The 15093-nt window shown below is 35.1% G+C and overlaps 1 protein-coding gene across 2 annotated transcripts in view; it reads left to right on the top strand.

Moving 5' to 3' along the window:
- Positions 1-1900: 1900 nt before the first annotated feature.
- The window catches only part of BNC2 (basonuclin 2), a 230050-nt gene continuing 216857 nt past the window's right edge, over positions 1901-15093 (top strand). The window contains exon 1 of one of the 2 annotated variants that reach the window (XM_036403395.2): positions 1901-2011. In XM_036403395.2, coding sequence (XP_036259288.2) covers positions 1916-2011 — 96 coding nt within the window. In that variant the 5' untranslated portion in view covers positions 1901-1915. Of the gene's footprint in view, positions 2016-15093 lie in introns of both variants that reach the window. The other variant, XM_036403396.1, reaches the window with a different exon arrangement.

Below are 15093 nucleotides of genomic sequence, written 5' to 3'. Positions count from 1 at the left end.
AGAAATGAAGAGGCTGGCAAATTTTAGAGGGAGTTGGAGGGGCTAATAGCTAGCTGTAAAGGTACAGCCACTGTTGGTACAATTGACTCCTAAGTGTCATTTTCCCCTCCCCAGTAGAGAATATTTTTATTGACCACAAGTGGACTTAATATATTTTAAAGCAACAGTTCTTGGGGTTCTTCCTTGTTTCTTCTTGGATATTGAATTTGCTGCTTCTGAGACTTTTTTTTTTTTGTACTTAATGGTGCTGAACTGAAGGAAAGTTTAACAGAAAAGCTTTCAAGAGATGTAGGGTCTAGAGGGGAAGGCACATTTGTGTCAACATAGTGTACATCTTCTCATCTTTTCTCATTGCACACTAATGACACAGAGCTGCCACTGAAGCTCTCTTCTGTTTCTTTTGTTGTTTCAGAGAGTGAGGTTTATTGTTATTCCTGAGTTAAGAAAAAAGCAGTGAGTGGTACATTTGTCCTCCTAAATTTGTAGATTTTATTAGAAGATGAATGTTCCTTATGTTGGAAAGGATACCTTTTTTTTTTGTTTTGTTTTTTAAACTCTGGCCATTTTTTATAAGGTTGCATGAATTTTGTTTTATTTATGAAGTTTTTGCAGAGTTATGATTTCTGTATATAAAGGATGAAATGGGTAAGAGAATTTTTCAAATGAGATTAATTTTAGAAAGCCTTTGTAATTAAGAGCAGTATTGCAATAGTATTATTTAACTTGATGTATAGTACTGTACCTTAAGTACAGGAGATCTTAAAGGAAAAACATTGGTTTTTTTGCATTACTTTTTAGCTGTGTGGGACCAGATTCTTTTTTGCTGTGGTTAATTTCTTTGTTCTTTACTATTTGAAAGGTGTATTGTATCTGCTTCAACCAGCTTCTTAAAAAAAAAAAAAAACCTAAAAAACTACTTTTGATCTTTTGGGGGAGGGAAAGGAAAGGCTAGCTTTGTCATTTTTTCCATCCTTTCTTGCTCTCGATTCTGCTTAAGACTCTTAGCAGTGGGCAACAAGAGAGAGGGGTGTGAGAGATGAAATGACTGTGTGACTTTCTAGTTTTATTTCAAAAGAAGTTGGATCATGTCTTTTTTCCCCTCTTGGGTAAGAGTTTCTTTTGGGATAGAAGCTAACTTCTGCAATTCTTTTCTGACTAGTATTTAGAAAATAATCAGGCCAACTTTTATGTTTTATGTGTAAGTTAATATTGAATGTATTTAATTGCTTGCTTTCTCGCTTTTTCTTTTTTTTCTTTTCTTTTTCTTTGGATTTGCTAATCCTGTGTGGTAGGCAAGTGTCAGATATAACATGCTGTACATGACAGCATTGTTGAGAAAAAACAGAGAAAGACAGAGAAAGGGCCACAGCCTTTTTTTTCCTCCCAATTCACTCTAATCATTGTGCTTCTTAGACAGAATGTGCGTGTGTGTGTATCTGTGTATCTGTAGACTGAAGGGTTAGTGCAGGATGTCATTTGGTGCCTGACAGTGGAGCAGTGCAGTTGACTCTTTGCTCTGCTATCCAATGACATCCAGTGGCTGAGAGTTTGAAGCTGATGGTTGGGTCTCCTTAGTGCTGCATGCACACCTGACAGGCAGCTGTTAAACTGAGCAAAGGCGAGCTTGGGGAGTCACAATCTATGCATAAATGATAGGGGTCTCTCTGCTGAAGGTGCGAAAGAAGCTCTGACCCTCTCCCCTGAATCCCCCCTTCCCAAATGAAATGCAGAGTGCAGCTAGCTTCTTAACTACACTACACTCCTGCTACTCGCTGCCAAGAGGCTCAAAAAATCCACCTTCACTTTTCAGTCAGAAGAGGCAGAAGTGGATGTGAGAGACAGACACACACAGAGACACAGAGAGCGAAAGAGGGCAAGAGACTTGACTTTAAGAGACTCCTGCACTGACAACTCCATGCAGTTCGGAACAAGAACGGCAGCGACCGACTCTGGTTTCATGGGGACATGGCAGAACACTGACACTAACCTCTTATTCAGAATGTCCCAACAGGTACGTTACTTTCGTTTATTTTAAAACATGGAATTTTTGTGCTTTTTCCCCCCCTCCTTTTTCTCTTTCTTTCCACATTTCATTTTTGTTTCATTCATCACTACATAGTTAGCCTCTGAACTGTCATAACTATGTCATTGGAATGTGCATGGTTACTTCATTTCTTCCCTAAGGGCTCCTTTTTAAAAGAAGAAAAAATATTAAAGCCTTAAGTAAAAGCAGAGCATTTGTTTTAAAGTTTCCAAATGGAGCTTTGCTCTGAGTAAGATTGTTTTTCTTTCTTTCTTTGCTTTTGTTTTGTTCCAGCATTTTCCCCTTTGCTATCCCCCCGTCCCATAAATAAAAGTATCTACTATCCCAGGAAAACTCCTTTTTCTTCCTGAGTGCATAAGCCCCCAAAATCAAACTGATACTAAATTTAGGGAGCCCCTCAGAACGGCATAATTGACTTCATGTGGCAGAACACAGTTTTATTCAGGGGGAAGGAGCGATGAGCTGTCCTGCTGGAGCTGCTGCCAGCACGGAGCTGAGGGTCGTTAGAGGAGACAGTTTCAGTCCTCGGGTCTCTCTTCTCCCGCTCCCTCTCCCCGCTTGCTCCCTCTCTCGCTCCCCCTCTCTCTGCGGAGCTGAGCCTTGGCGTCCTCCCCAGAGCTGCTCCTTCACCGGGGGCCGCGTTTAAGGCAGCTTGGTATGCCGGTTCTGACGGGAAAGCGAAAATGTTACTGCAAGGCCAGTTATAACTGATAATTAATCACAGGAGCCAGTGTCTCTGTACCATGCACTTGGTGATACGCGCCTTGTGTGTTACAGTAAATTTTGCACAATTGCTTGGCTCTTCTGGGTGAAGGGGAAGGGAAAAGGGATTAAAAAAAAAAAGGGGGAAAAAAAGGAGAGAAAAAAAAAGAAAAAAGAGAGGGACAAACTTTCAGCTTGGATGGGGCTCAAGCAGGGGAGGGAAGTTCAACCTGGAGGTTTTTAACAGGGTGACTCCCGACCAGGAGATGTTTTCCCCTTCTGAAAACTAGTTTCCAGTTATGGTCTGACACTGATGGATAATAATTGAAATATTGTGTTAGCCAGAAGAGGAGTTAATACATTTTTGTAGTAATATTTGACTTTCTTTTAATGCTGGATACAAAATCGAATTAATTAATTTACCTGAGAGGCGTTGTACCATAAGAAAAGAGAGGGAAAGTAAATAGGTTTTTCTAGTCTAAAGGAACAAAGCATGCCTGAATACTGACCATAAAACAATATTTTAATATTAAAAAAAAAAACAACTTTAAATCCAAGAAAAACTCAAAAGCAGATAGTTTTTAACCAATAGCGGTTGTCTATGGGTGACCATTTAAGCAGTATAGCTCAGGACAGGATGAAGGCATTTGAATAAGGAATATTTTGATATATCCTGTAGAGGGACCCTGATTACTGCTGATACAGTATGCTGGTATAGAATGTAATCAACGTAAGGCAAATAAGCAACTCTGTTCAATTTCCCATTCTTGAAAGTAAGAAAGTTCATTTCCTGGTAGAGATGCACATTTCAAAAACACTGCTTGGCACTAGGAAGTGTGAATTGCTACCGCACTGCTTACAAACATTATCAGCTCTATGCCTGTCTGTGATACATAACATGTTTGGTTTCACTGATATTAGGCAATGGCATGGAAAGCAGTTATCCTAATTACCTGCTGTATTCTTTTAGCAAAAAGTCAGATTAAATTTTAGGGGTGGAGGAAAGGTTCTTTACATTTCAGCCACAAAAGAGTTAACATAACTAGATCCAGATAACAATCAATTAATAAATGATGATTGAACCACATAGATAGCACTAGAGTGCCTGTTTAGTATTAGATCTTTTTCAACAGATTTAGACTGTGTGGTCTTTTAAATACCAGAAAATGTTCAACACTGACAAAGAAAGAAAACAAAACTAAATAAAAGAGCATCACAAGGTGTAAGGGGGTAAAATAATTTGAGACAACTAGCTTATTAAACCAGACCAAATATGTATGCACTTAAGCTAGGCTATTTGGTTGCCATTTTTCTTTTTAAATAATATTTTTATGTACTAATTCTTGAATATTAACTGGATTTTGTACACTATTGAACATGAATGCTCATATATTCTGTATAGAAAGTGAGAAGTAATGTACTAAATGACTAAATGTGTGGTAGATGCTGCATCAGTGTAAATTGGCATACATACACAGTAGCACTGAAAAGGTGGTAACATCGAACAGATTTATTTCTTAAAAGTCTGCTCATGACACATTTGTATACTTGTTAATCTCCTTGTCATATTTTGTTTGTTTGTTTATCATGTGCTAAACAGATCCAGTGCAAATATGCTTTCATCATGCTTTTAAAAGGAGGATAAATTATTTTGCTAAATTCATTTCTCCCCTCTTTAATGATAGCATTTTTGCCTTAAATTTCTGATTTGTTGGGACTGTTGTAACTTGCTGGCTTGCACATACAGTGTGCAAGTGCAGTTGCGAATTTGTGTCTAACTTCCAGTGTTTCTTTGTAAATCACTAAAATTTTGAATATTGTTTTCTATTATCTATTTTCATTCATTTGCTAGTCAATTATTTTCAGTCCATCTTCTGGAAATGTAAGTATTTTTTCAACTTTTCCTATGCTTTAACAAAAATTGTTTTCACGAGTACAAATAACATGAAGTTATGAAATGTGCATAAGTTGCAAGCAAAGTTTGGCATGGTTTGAAAGAACTGTTTAGTGAAACTTTTCCAGCTATACACAGTAATGCTAGGGATATTTGTCTTTAAAATTTCTAAGTGTAATGCTGCTTTTCCACATATTTTTAGAAGCAAACAAACTCTGAGCACCATCACTTTTCCTTGGAACTGTAACTTAATCTCAAGCAGGTTTTTAGTGGAAAAATTGAAGCATAGCAAGATTTATTTAAAATAAAACAAAACCTTTCAATTCTTCCCTCCTCTTACCTCTCAACTCACACTGCATTGCTATTTGCATAATATAGGAGTGAATAACTTTCCTCAGAATAAAATCAACTTCATTGTGATATGTGTCTTAGAAAAATTAGGATTGATTGTACAAGTTTGGGCTATTGAAAACAAGTGTGATGGTACTTACTTTTGGACTATTTTCGTTCGCAAATGAAAGCATAAAAAATGGTATCTCCACATTCCAGAGTGCATTTAGATTTTGGTGGGGTGAGAGGGGAAAAGGAATACTATCCTAAATTACCTGTGAGAAGTTTATGACATGGCCACTTGACTGCATTGTTTTACCTATGTACCTTTTGTCAATGTAAAAGTCTGTGATTTGCTTGAAAGGGGTCATCCTTTCTGTATACAGAAGAATGTCTGATAACCTCAAGGGGCGTAAATCTTAACTTTTAAAAAGGAGTGCTTCTTTGGGTCACTTTGATCAGTGACAGGTCGAGAATGAGCAGAAACCCTTGGCTTCTTTTCCATGCTCATCTGGTTAGGTCCAGGGCACGCACTGCCCATTCTAGTTCTGGCAAGGAGTTGTTAACAACAGAAAAGAAGGTCTGGGCTTGATTGATTAAAAAAAAAAAACAAAAAACAGGCTTTTGTGATTGTCTGCTTTCATAAATGTTTTGTGCATTGGTCAGAATAAGAAATGCCATTTTTCTTCATCCACTTACCTTAAGGGCTGTAATGTTCTAAAATACTTAAAAGTCATTTCAGAAATGACACTGTAAGAGAAATGGCTGTAACCCACAGTGACACAAAATGCCAGAACCATCCACCTTTTTGTTGAGAAAAAGGTATGCTTAATCCATTTCAGATAAAAAGGTAATAGCCTTTCCAGAAGCTATTTTCAACATGAGAGTGAAAAAGCAGTATACAGAATTATAAATGGATCTGTACATCATTATATTGTAATTTAGGATTCACTCAATGATGTAACAAAATTAACAACATAATTTCATTGTGTAACTGTATCTTATTAAAGAACAACTGTCTGACATTCTCTTACAGTTGCTTTATTTAACTTCATGCAAATATTATTAGTAGTGACATTTCTCTATTGTACATTAGATTCTCTCATTAGCATGATGTGTTAGTTATCACCAGAGAAATCACTTCTAGATAGGTGAGCGAGAAGCCAAGAAAACGAAAAATTAAATCAATGATGTATATTAATATAGACGCATCTGTTCACAAGAGATATGGTACAGTAAATGCAGCTTTTTTTCCTTGCATAAATGCATGCTTATTCCAAGGAAAACTAAATAATACTTATAATATGTGGAGTATGCACTTATATTATTAGAAGTATTAAATTGCAGACAACATGCACTGCCTGTTTTGAGCTGTGCTTGTATTCCTGCATCTGATAGTTCCTAGCATTGATATAGGCATAGGCACATAAACTGTTTATTGAACCTGTATTTAAAAATAGGAGAGTAGTGTAATGTCTAATGGATTGAAGGTGAAAGCTTTTTAAATGTTTCCGGGTTGCTGGTCATAGAGGTTGTATGCAATTTTAACATTTATTAAGTAATTAACTGTTTTACTGTAGCATATAACTACGTACATGTGAAAAGAGTTCAAACTTAATTTGACAACAGGCTGTAATACCATACATTGATTTACTATGAACATTTTGAGAGGAAGATAGGCTTTGGTAAAACGCATTTCATAGCTTAAAGTAGCTAACAATCACCTTTGTAAGAATCAGCAAATATAATAATCTTTTAATTTTATATATATGTCACACCATTCTAAAGAATAGCTGAGCCCTGGTGGGGTTTACTCCTTTTTTATGCTGTTTGTGATTGAGTTCACTTGCTAATATGAATTTAGAAGATTTATCGGTTACATTGTCTTATTTCAGACACTTGCTTTAATTTTTTTGGGTATTTTGGTAAAGCATGGTTTAAACATGTACTTGTCCTTTTATCAAATCAAAAATATTTGCCTTAAGAATTTCTTGCTGTTTCAAATATACCTCAGAATAGAAACATTGGGAGATATTGTACCTGACAAAAATGCAGGATGTTTTGTGTAGCATAGACAACTAGACATACAAGTACATGCAATGATAGATACATAGCTATGTGCATGATACATGATCAAAAGTAAAAACTCCATTTTAACAGCTTCTCTCACTGTGTTCAGCATTTAAAGGAGAACTAAAATACAGCACATTGTTTCCTATTCTTTTCTATACATATTAATCTTGAACATATACATATACAGTGTTTGAACATATTTGAGCCATTCTATATCTGTTGATGATGTGCTAACACTGTCAGAGCTTTGAGATATGTATGCACAACATTGTAAAATCTGCATGAATCATTGAAGCATATTAAATCACATGTTTAAATATATATTATGCAATAAGTACTAGTGTTTAACAATTTAAAATACACAGTTTCATATTTTTTTATTTCTATTTTAGTAGTTATTTATTCATGTATAGTTTTATAGGGATTTGATTAATGTAGTGACAGAACAGATTTGGTATCAAACAGCAGCAGAGTCTCCTGCTCTTGTGTCAGGGTTAAGAGCCAAGGCAAATCTTCCCTAACTAATTAGATGCTGAGTAAGGCATCTTAGTGAAGTTGGGGCAAAAGTGAATGGGTCACAGCTGAGGCAAGATTGCAAGGACTGTAGTGATAGTGAAAGCATTCGCATTTGCCAGGTCATTGTGACACTGTGCTGATTGCTAAGGAACACCCTGTTCACTGATACAGAACTGCCGTCATAAAGTAGAATCAGAAACAAAAGCTTTAAAGAGCATTTGCTTCTTACTAGAAATGCTCAAAACCTATGCTGTGTGTGTAGCTTCCTTTGCTCAGTTATTTTTTTTGAACAATAGTGCTTGTGCTATTGTAAAAGGATTTGCTTTGTAGACTAATGTTTCTTCACAGTTTAGAAGAATTTCCAAACTTGGGGCTCCTAGTATACCCAGGAGGTGATGAATCATGCTGGCTCAAACAGGAGAAGGCTGAAACAGAGAAGAGGGAGAAAGGGAGAATTCCACTGTTACTGTCTCAATCATTTAGTTCAGAAAGAGAACCAGTAATGCAGCTTTTTGCTATAATTCAGAGAGTGTAAAGGCAAAATTTCAGCATCTAGAGAAACTCTGATCAAGGGGTTTATTTTATGCCCGGCTGACCTGTAGAAAAGAGTAAACTTAAAAAGTATTTTTATATAATGAATTTCTGTGTGTTTATGTACAGTTTTTCAGTGAGTTAAAATGTATTCTTTAGTTTAACATTAGTCTGTGTAACAAATGTCCAAGATTGTACATCAGCCAATGGACAGGCATCTGTTGCTTTACTCTTCACCCCACTCATTATCGTAATGCCCTAATACCTCCTTTCCTTTATTGAAATACTTGACAACTGTTTTCTAAATTATTTTAGTTCACTGACAGAGAAAACAGTGCCACTTACATGACTGTGTCACACAATATTTTGTCACAGAAAGGCCATCTCTTTTGGAGGGTGGGGAGGTGAGCATCTCAGAATTGCTTTGATCAGTGTGAACTTGCCAACAGTATACCATTGATGCTATTCTGACTCTCTCGGGAAGCCATTGCATCCCCATCCTCTACTGATGATGCGTATCTGTGCACTTGTGCAAAGGAAAGGAGAGTGTCATCTGCCACTTAGAGAACATGGGAGTTCAGAAAAGAAAATGTCATGATTACGATCGTGCTGTTCCCTCCCATGCACCACACAGAACTCAGCAATCTGCTCTTACAAAGTGAATAATAAGCGGTACTTCAAGAAGTTTTATGGAAAGTGAGAAAATTTATTCTGAGCTTGTCATTAAAGTTGAAATGTACTGTAAGTGGCAGGTAAACTTACTGTACTATTTGAGGTGGTTTTTATCTGAAAATGGACCACAACACAAATACACCAGTAGAGATTTGTGCTGCAGTCTGCCTACCTGTGGGATTTGGACTATTTCCCTTATAAAGGAAGTTGAGTGACGTGGTAAATGCCTGTCTATTTTTTGTGATAGCTACTGTAATTAATGTTGAAAACAGTGTTTTAATTGTTTTCCTCAGTAGTTTTTAACAACCCAGGGAACAACAAGACACACCTAAATGAACACAATTTGTTTATTTGTGGTATTTCTTTTCAAAATTTATTTTACCAGAATTCTAGGGAAAGAGATAGATTACCTGAATCTCATCATGTGTATTCTTTAGTGTATTCCTTAAAGATTGGTGTCTTTAAAATGCAATACTTCTAGCTTTGAACAGTTTAGTTCTTTTCATCTGAACAATTCAACACTTGGTGTGCTAGTAAGAAGAAAACAGAATATAAAGGATCACATCCTCACTGTGACCTAAGCATGTGTTTTCCATTCATGTCATTGAAGGCTCTGTCATGCATCAAGGACAACATATAGTTTACGTACAGAATCACAGATAGCAGTGTGCTAGCCTTCAGAGCAAGCTGTAAGCAGAGCTCAATTCTATAAGCCTTCTGTACATGCGTAACTTTTATGGAGCTAAATGTGCAGGTATTTTGCAAGACAAGATTCTGTGGTGGTAGAGAAGGTTGCTCTTGTGTATTTTAATCTCTTCTATTTCTTAGACACCAAGGAAAGGAACAAAATTAAAAAAAAAGTAAAAGAGCTATTGCACTTTCTTAAGGAAATCTAAACCTGCTTTCCTGGTTTATTAAAATCCAGAAATTAAACAAGGTTCTCTGTTAAAGTTGGGTCAGGTGTGAGCTTTTAGACATTATGGGCCTCTATATGGCTTTATGTCTCTTTTACTGAAAGCTCAGGTTTTTTGTGTGTTACCTTGGAAGCTACCAGTGCAAAGTTATGGTTGCTCTCTGTTTGTTGGTGAACTTTTGCATTTTTCCAACCGGAAATCACAGAATGAAATTTGGGCAGGGTAATTCAACATGAAAAAAATTGTAGAAGAAACATTTACAGGACTCTTTGCTAACTGAAATTGCAAACTTTTCCAAAGAAAAAATAGCAACAATAAAGGGTGATTTAATCGATAAGGTAGCATTTTGACAGGAATTATTTTGGTTTACATAAAAATTTGGCTTCCCAAAGTGTTCTTTCTTCTCTATTTTCTCATTAGAAATATATATGTGTAAAAACAAACCAGAAGATGTTATTGTCAGATCTTTTTATGCAGATTGATTTTCTTTTAGCATATTCATTGCCCTTTGCTTGCACAGAATACAAAACCTTGTGTACTGTACTGCAGTTTTATTGCTGCTTTCAGAGGGATGTCTTGTGAGATGTTGCGGCTCCTGCGGAAGTACAACGGCAAAATGTCATTTTATGATAGATCATTATTGATACCCTTTATTTATTTATGTCTTTCCTCATTTTTCTTTCCCTGCAGTTTTTCTTCCTCTGTATCTATATCTGAATATGTATTAAAAGAAGACCTCTTCTTGGTAGTAATTGAATAATTAAAGCAATCTTGATTATAAGGGTCTGTAGGAAGACATAAGGGGCAGAGAGGAGAAGCATCACTTCCAAGGATGGCTTAATGTAAATGCTGACATGGAGAGTTCAGTGTTGTTTTATTTTAGTATGTCTGCATGCAAAAAACATGGTAAAAATGTGTGATTTGCTGGATTATCACATGGAAAATGCTGAAAAGCATTTCAATTTGACCTCTACTTTGTACAATTTCTTAACCAAGGCATTGCTAATATTTGAAAAAAAAACCTCATTGTATTTGTAGTCTCAATATATCAAATATGTTTATTTTACAAAGAAAATATCAAGAAAAATGGGAAAAATTAAACTCATGCAATACTTGAATACTATTTTTTTCCACACAGACTTAGTAGACAAAAATAAATCAGACTGGATTTCAGTGAGTTATTCAAAAGCAAATTAAGCTGTTCAAATCAAACCTACAAAGCTCTATCACTGTGTTCAGAGTTAATTCTTAATTAAAAATGTGCCTTTTCTTTCTTGCAGGAATTCTCTAAAAATTTTATGGCAATCTGTAAAGTGCAATTCATAGGAAAACAGTCTCCTCGGAAGTGGTAGCAGAGTTTTTCTGAGTAGTGGATGTGTTTTCACACTTTGTGTCATAACTTTTAGTAGCTGTTTGTTCCCTGAACAGTTTACTTTTTAAAATACATAAATTTGATAAGAACATCTGAAATAGATGTCTTGGGGAGGAGGGAGGTAAAAACTAATGAAGAGTATGCAAGGGAAAAATAATTGCTTCCAGCTGGCTTTATATAATAAAACTACTATTAAAATGAGGAGCTCCATTAGCAAGGCTTTAATTATATATTTTCTTACATTTCTAAACAAACAGTCTAGTCTTTAAAAAAATAAAACTTAAATGAGTAAAGTGTGACAGCTCTTACAATAGCCAGGGAAAAATATTAAGAAGTACCAACTCATCTACCCTGCCTTAATGCCCCACAGCAGTTGACATTGCTGGAATGCCTCCTGCAGCTGGTGGCATATGACTGTCATTTGCAGGCAGGATATACGGAGAGTTTACACAATGGAGGCATTCATGAAAGTGTTCCTCATCTGGGACTCCTGCAAGCTCTCATTTTATTGACCCTGTCAGAATTTAACTGGTAGGCTGTCAAATTATGTGTTGCTTTATCTAATATTAGTTTTTCTTTTAAATTAGAATGCGCAGAAGAAAGAATTGTGGAAAGCAGGTATGAAAAGTAAAACCAACTTCTGGCTTACTGTGACTAAAACAGGAAAAACATAACTGTAAAAACTCTATTATTTGTTCTGAAAATTGTAGGGATTCTGTATCTTGCTCATGATTAAATAATCTTGCTTATTTATGGATTTTTTTCAGGATTTGGAGTAGAGGGTTTTTTTTTTTACCTTTCAAAGCCTTGAACAGAAATCCGTTTTCTGAATTACTGTTCCTCAAGTGTAACTCAAACATTGGTGTACAAACAGTTTTATGAAACAGCTCATTTTAATTGCTCATGTTCTTAAAGATGGCAGGAAAAGTGCTCTTTTTACAAACTTCTCCAGAAAGAGATTTTTTCATATGCTTTTCTGCATCTTCATGCAGAATGGCATAAAGAAATGCCCAGCGAGAACTACCCATTAGCAGTTTTGATTATGTTCTGTAAACAATGTAATAATCTGAAAGTTGATTGATGATTTTAAATATGTTATTTATATCACAGATTGGCTGCTTATTAATTCAGTGGTGTTGAGACATGACCTCTCCAAAGCCATAATTTGCATAAAAAAAATAGAATGCATGCACAGCTTCATTGATATCTGGGAGAGAACCAGTTACAGCAGCAGACAGCACACCAAAACATTGGCTTCATGCAGATGGAGCATACTGCAAAGGAAGTACCTTACACAGTGAGTTACTCATTTTAATAGATCCTCCTATCCGCTAGTCCATTGTTAATGCAATGTTGAAGTTCAGTTTAGGGTGGAGAGGGGAAGAGAGAGAAAGGGAATGAGTGAATGGCCAGATCAGAAGAAAATATATTTTAACCTGGGGTCTATCAATGGCTTCCTTTCTGCTAGGAAAAAAGCCCTCAACTCACCCTATATTTTTTTTTTTCATGTATAGAAATAAGGGACATCTGTCTGTCTGACATGGGATCTTATTATCATACATTTTACCTACAGCATTTTTTTATAATTGTGCTATTCTTTAAAAAAAGTTGGATTTCTACTGTAATAGTGACAGCTGAATAGTAAACGCTGTTTTAAATTTGTAAAATGTGTATGACTGGCTGTGTTTGTTCTAGTGTATAATATCCACTGTATTCATACTTTGATTTCCTCCTCCTATAAAACAAAATAATTTTGTCACAAAAGACAAAAATAATCTAAATAGAATGTTATTATACTATTTCAAAAGACCTCTTAAAATATTGCTCGGGAACCTACTGAGATGTTGATTTTTCTCTGCAGGGATAAATAAGAAATACAACTGAAACATTTAAATTTAGTTGAAAATGTGGGGTTTTTTAACCTTTAGATACAGCATTCTGAAGACATTGTTTCCCCTAAATATTACAAAAAATTGTTTGTATAAGCTGCAATATTAAATTAGTGTTTAGATAATTTATTTACAAGATAATTTATTTACAAGAACTTGACAAATGTATAGTCTCTCTCATGAGTGAATTTTCATTTGAAAGAAAATGGTACTTCTCCAGTTTTGGCATTGCAATTATTGTAAAGTGGCATTTTTTGTTTTCATTAAAGATTGAGAAAAAATAAAGCTGGTGCACATGCTAATGTATTTTTTTTTTTATGAGGGTAGTTTCATTAGTGGCTTTCCAGTCTGATTGTCTAAGAAGTGATGCAAAAGCTGGGGTTTAGAACATGGGTGAGAATATGGAAAATATTCAGACAATAATAAACAGGGCTAGTATTTTTTCAACATTGTCAGACCCATCTGAAAATTTATTTAAAATAATTTCTATCTATTTTCTTGTGGTGAAAGCTTCATTGAGTTAGTCACCATGTCAGTACACAATTATAGGTGAAACCCCAGGTATCTCAAAATTTTCTGCTTATGCAAAGGTTTTCTGTGGAAAACCAATCCTTTACAACACTAGAAGATTGTAATTTTAAGTGCCTAGTCCTTTTCTCATTGAAATCAATACAAGTATACTTCTATAATCACAGACTTGTTGTGAGGGTTTTGCTCACTGTCTTTCCTCAAGAAAAACATAATTCAGGTTTTGCTTCTTCTGTGATGGAGCATGTTAAATATTGAATGAAGAAATAATTGTAAAAGTAAAATTTGGGGAACAAATTGTACTCTAGTTTCAAATAATGTATTATTTGTAAAAGCATGACCTTTAAAGTCTAGATTCTTCAAAATTTTAATTATACACTTACAAGAGACTGTGTGGTATATCTAGTTTAAAAAAAACAATCCTCTGATAACTCAGTGCTCAATAGCTCTGATAGTTAATACATTTTAAAAATTTAAAGTGCAATTTTAATCTTGCATAAAAATGTATGGTTTCTTAATCTATTTCTTCATTTATGAAATCTTTCAGAAGGCAGTGGAAGAAAATTATTTAACTCATAGCATAGACAGCAATGATGTTAAAAAGGAAAACATCACAAACACCCAAAACAAAACTCACCCAAATTTAAACATCTTTAGTTGATATTTATGTAACTGTTGCATGAAAGGGCTTAGACATAAAATTATGTCTTTCTCCATATGCTTATTTTATTTTACTAATACTTATTGCTTTGTTTTAATGCTGAAGATAAAAAAGTCAGGTGTGAAAATGTTAAAGCAATTCCATCCATAAGCAGTTTTATAAAGAGGAAGTTGAAATTTGGTTATCTACAAAGAAACCCAAATAAATCATGATTCCTATGAGTTTTGAAATTTATGTTTTGAATGGCTTTTTTAATGATACCAAACTGAAATAAAACTCTTCTAACATGTAAAGTTAATGAAATACCTAAATTTGTAAATGCATAAGTAACACTGTAAACAGGGGACTGATTTTAAATGACTGTTTGTTTTTGGTTTTTTCTGAGCCTGTCCTTTTTATACCACATCCCTATCCCTTCCAAAATCCAGCAGTGGTCAGGTGTGGCATTTTTTTTCTATTTACTGACTTACATATGCATGTTTATACACCTACAAACTGTAAAAAGAAAACGGACTAAATGTGGCTTCAGGGAAAAGAAAGGAGTGGTGGGCGCAGATACCAGCTGGAGCTTGATGCATGTGTTCTCTTCTGTGGCACTGTTTTGTTGTTGATGTGGGAATGTAGCTAAACAGTGGCTACAGATGCTCCACTAAATAAGGATCCACATAAATTCCAGCTGTGAACTCGTGATTCATCCTTCCCTGCACAAAAGATATGTTTCCATATGTCCCATTATGTTCCATATTTGATTTTTATCACACACTGTGTGCCAGTCTGAATCTCAACTGCATGCTTTTTGTGAATTCTGTAACCCTTTCTTTCTTTTTCCTTTGAATTAATTATAACACACTCCAGTCTCCATGCAAAAATCCACATTGCAATCATACAGTGTCCTTGTAAATAATTTTTTTACTAATAAAGTATGTAAATAATGTATCCATGTAACCACTGTAACACTGAGACTGGA

Source organism: Molothrus ater, chromosome Z (genome assembly GCF_012460135.2).
Source record: "Molothrus ater isolate BHLD 08-10-18 breed brown headed cowbird chromosome Z, BPBGC_Mater_1.1, whole genome shotgun sequence".
In the NCBI taxonomy this organism is placed as follows: domain Eukaryota; kingdom Metazoa; phylum Chordata; class Aves; order Passeriformes; family Icteridae; genus Molothrus; species Molothrus ater.
This window is presented reverse-complemented; position numbering and strand designations above follow the sequence as displayed.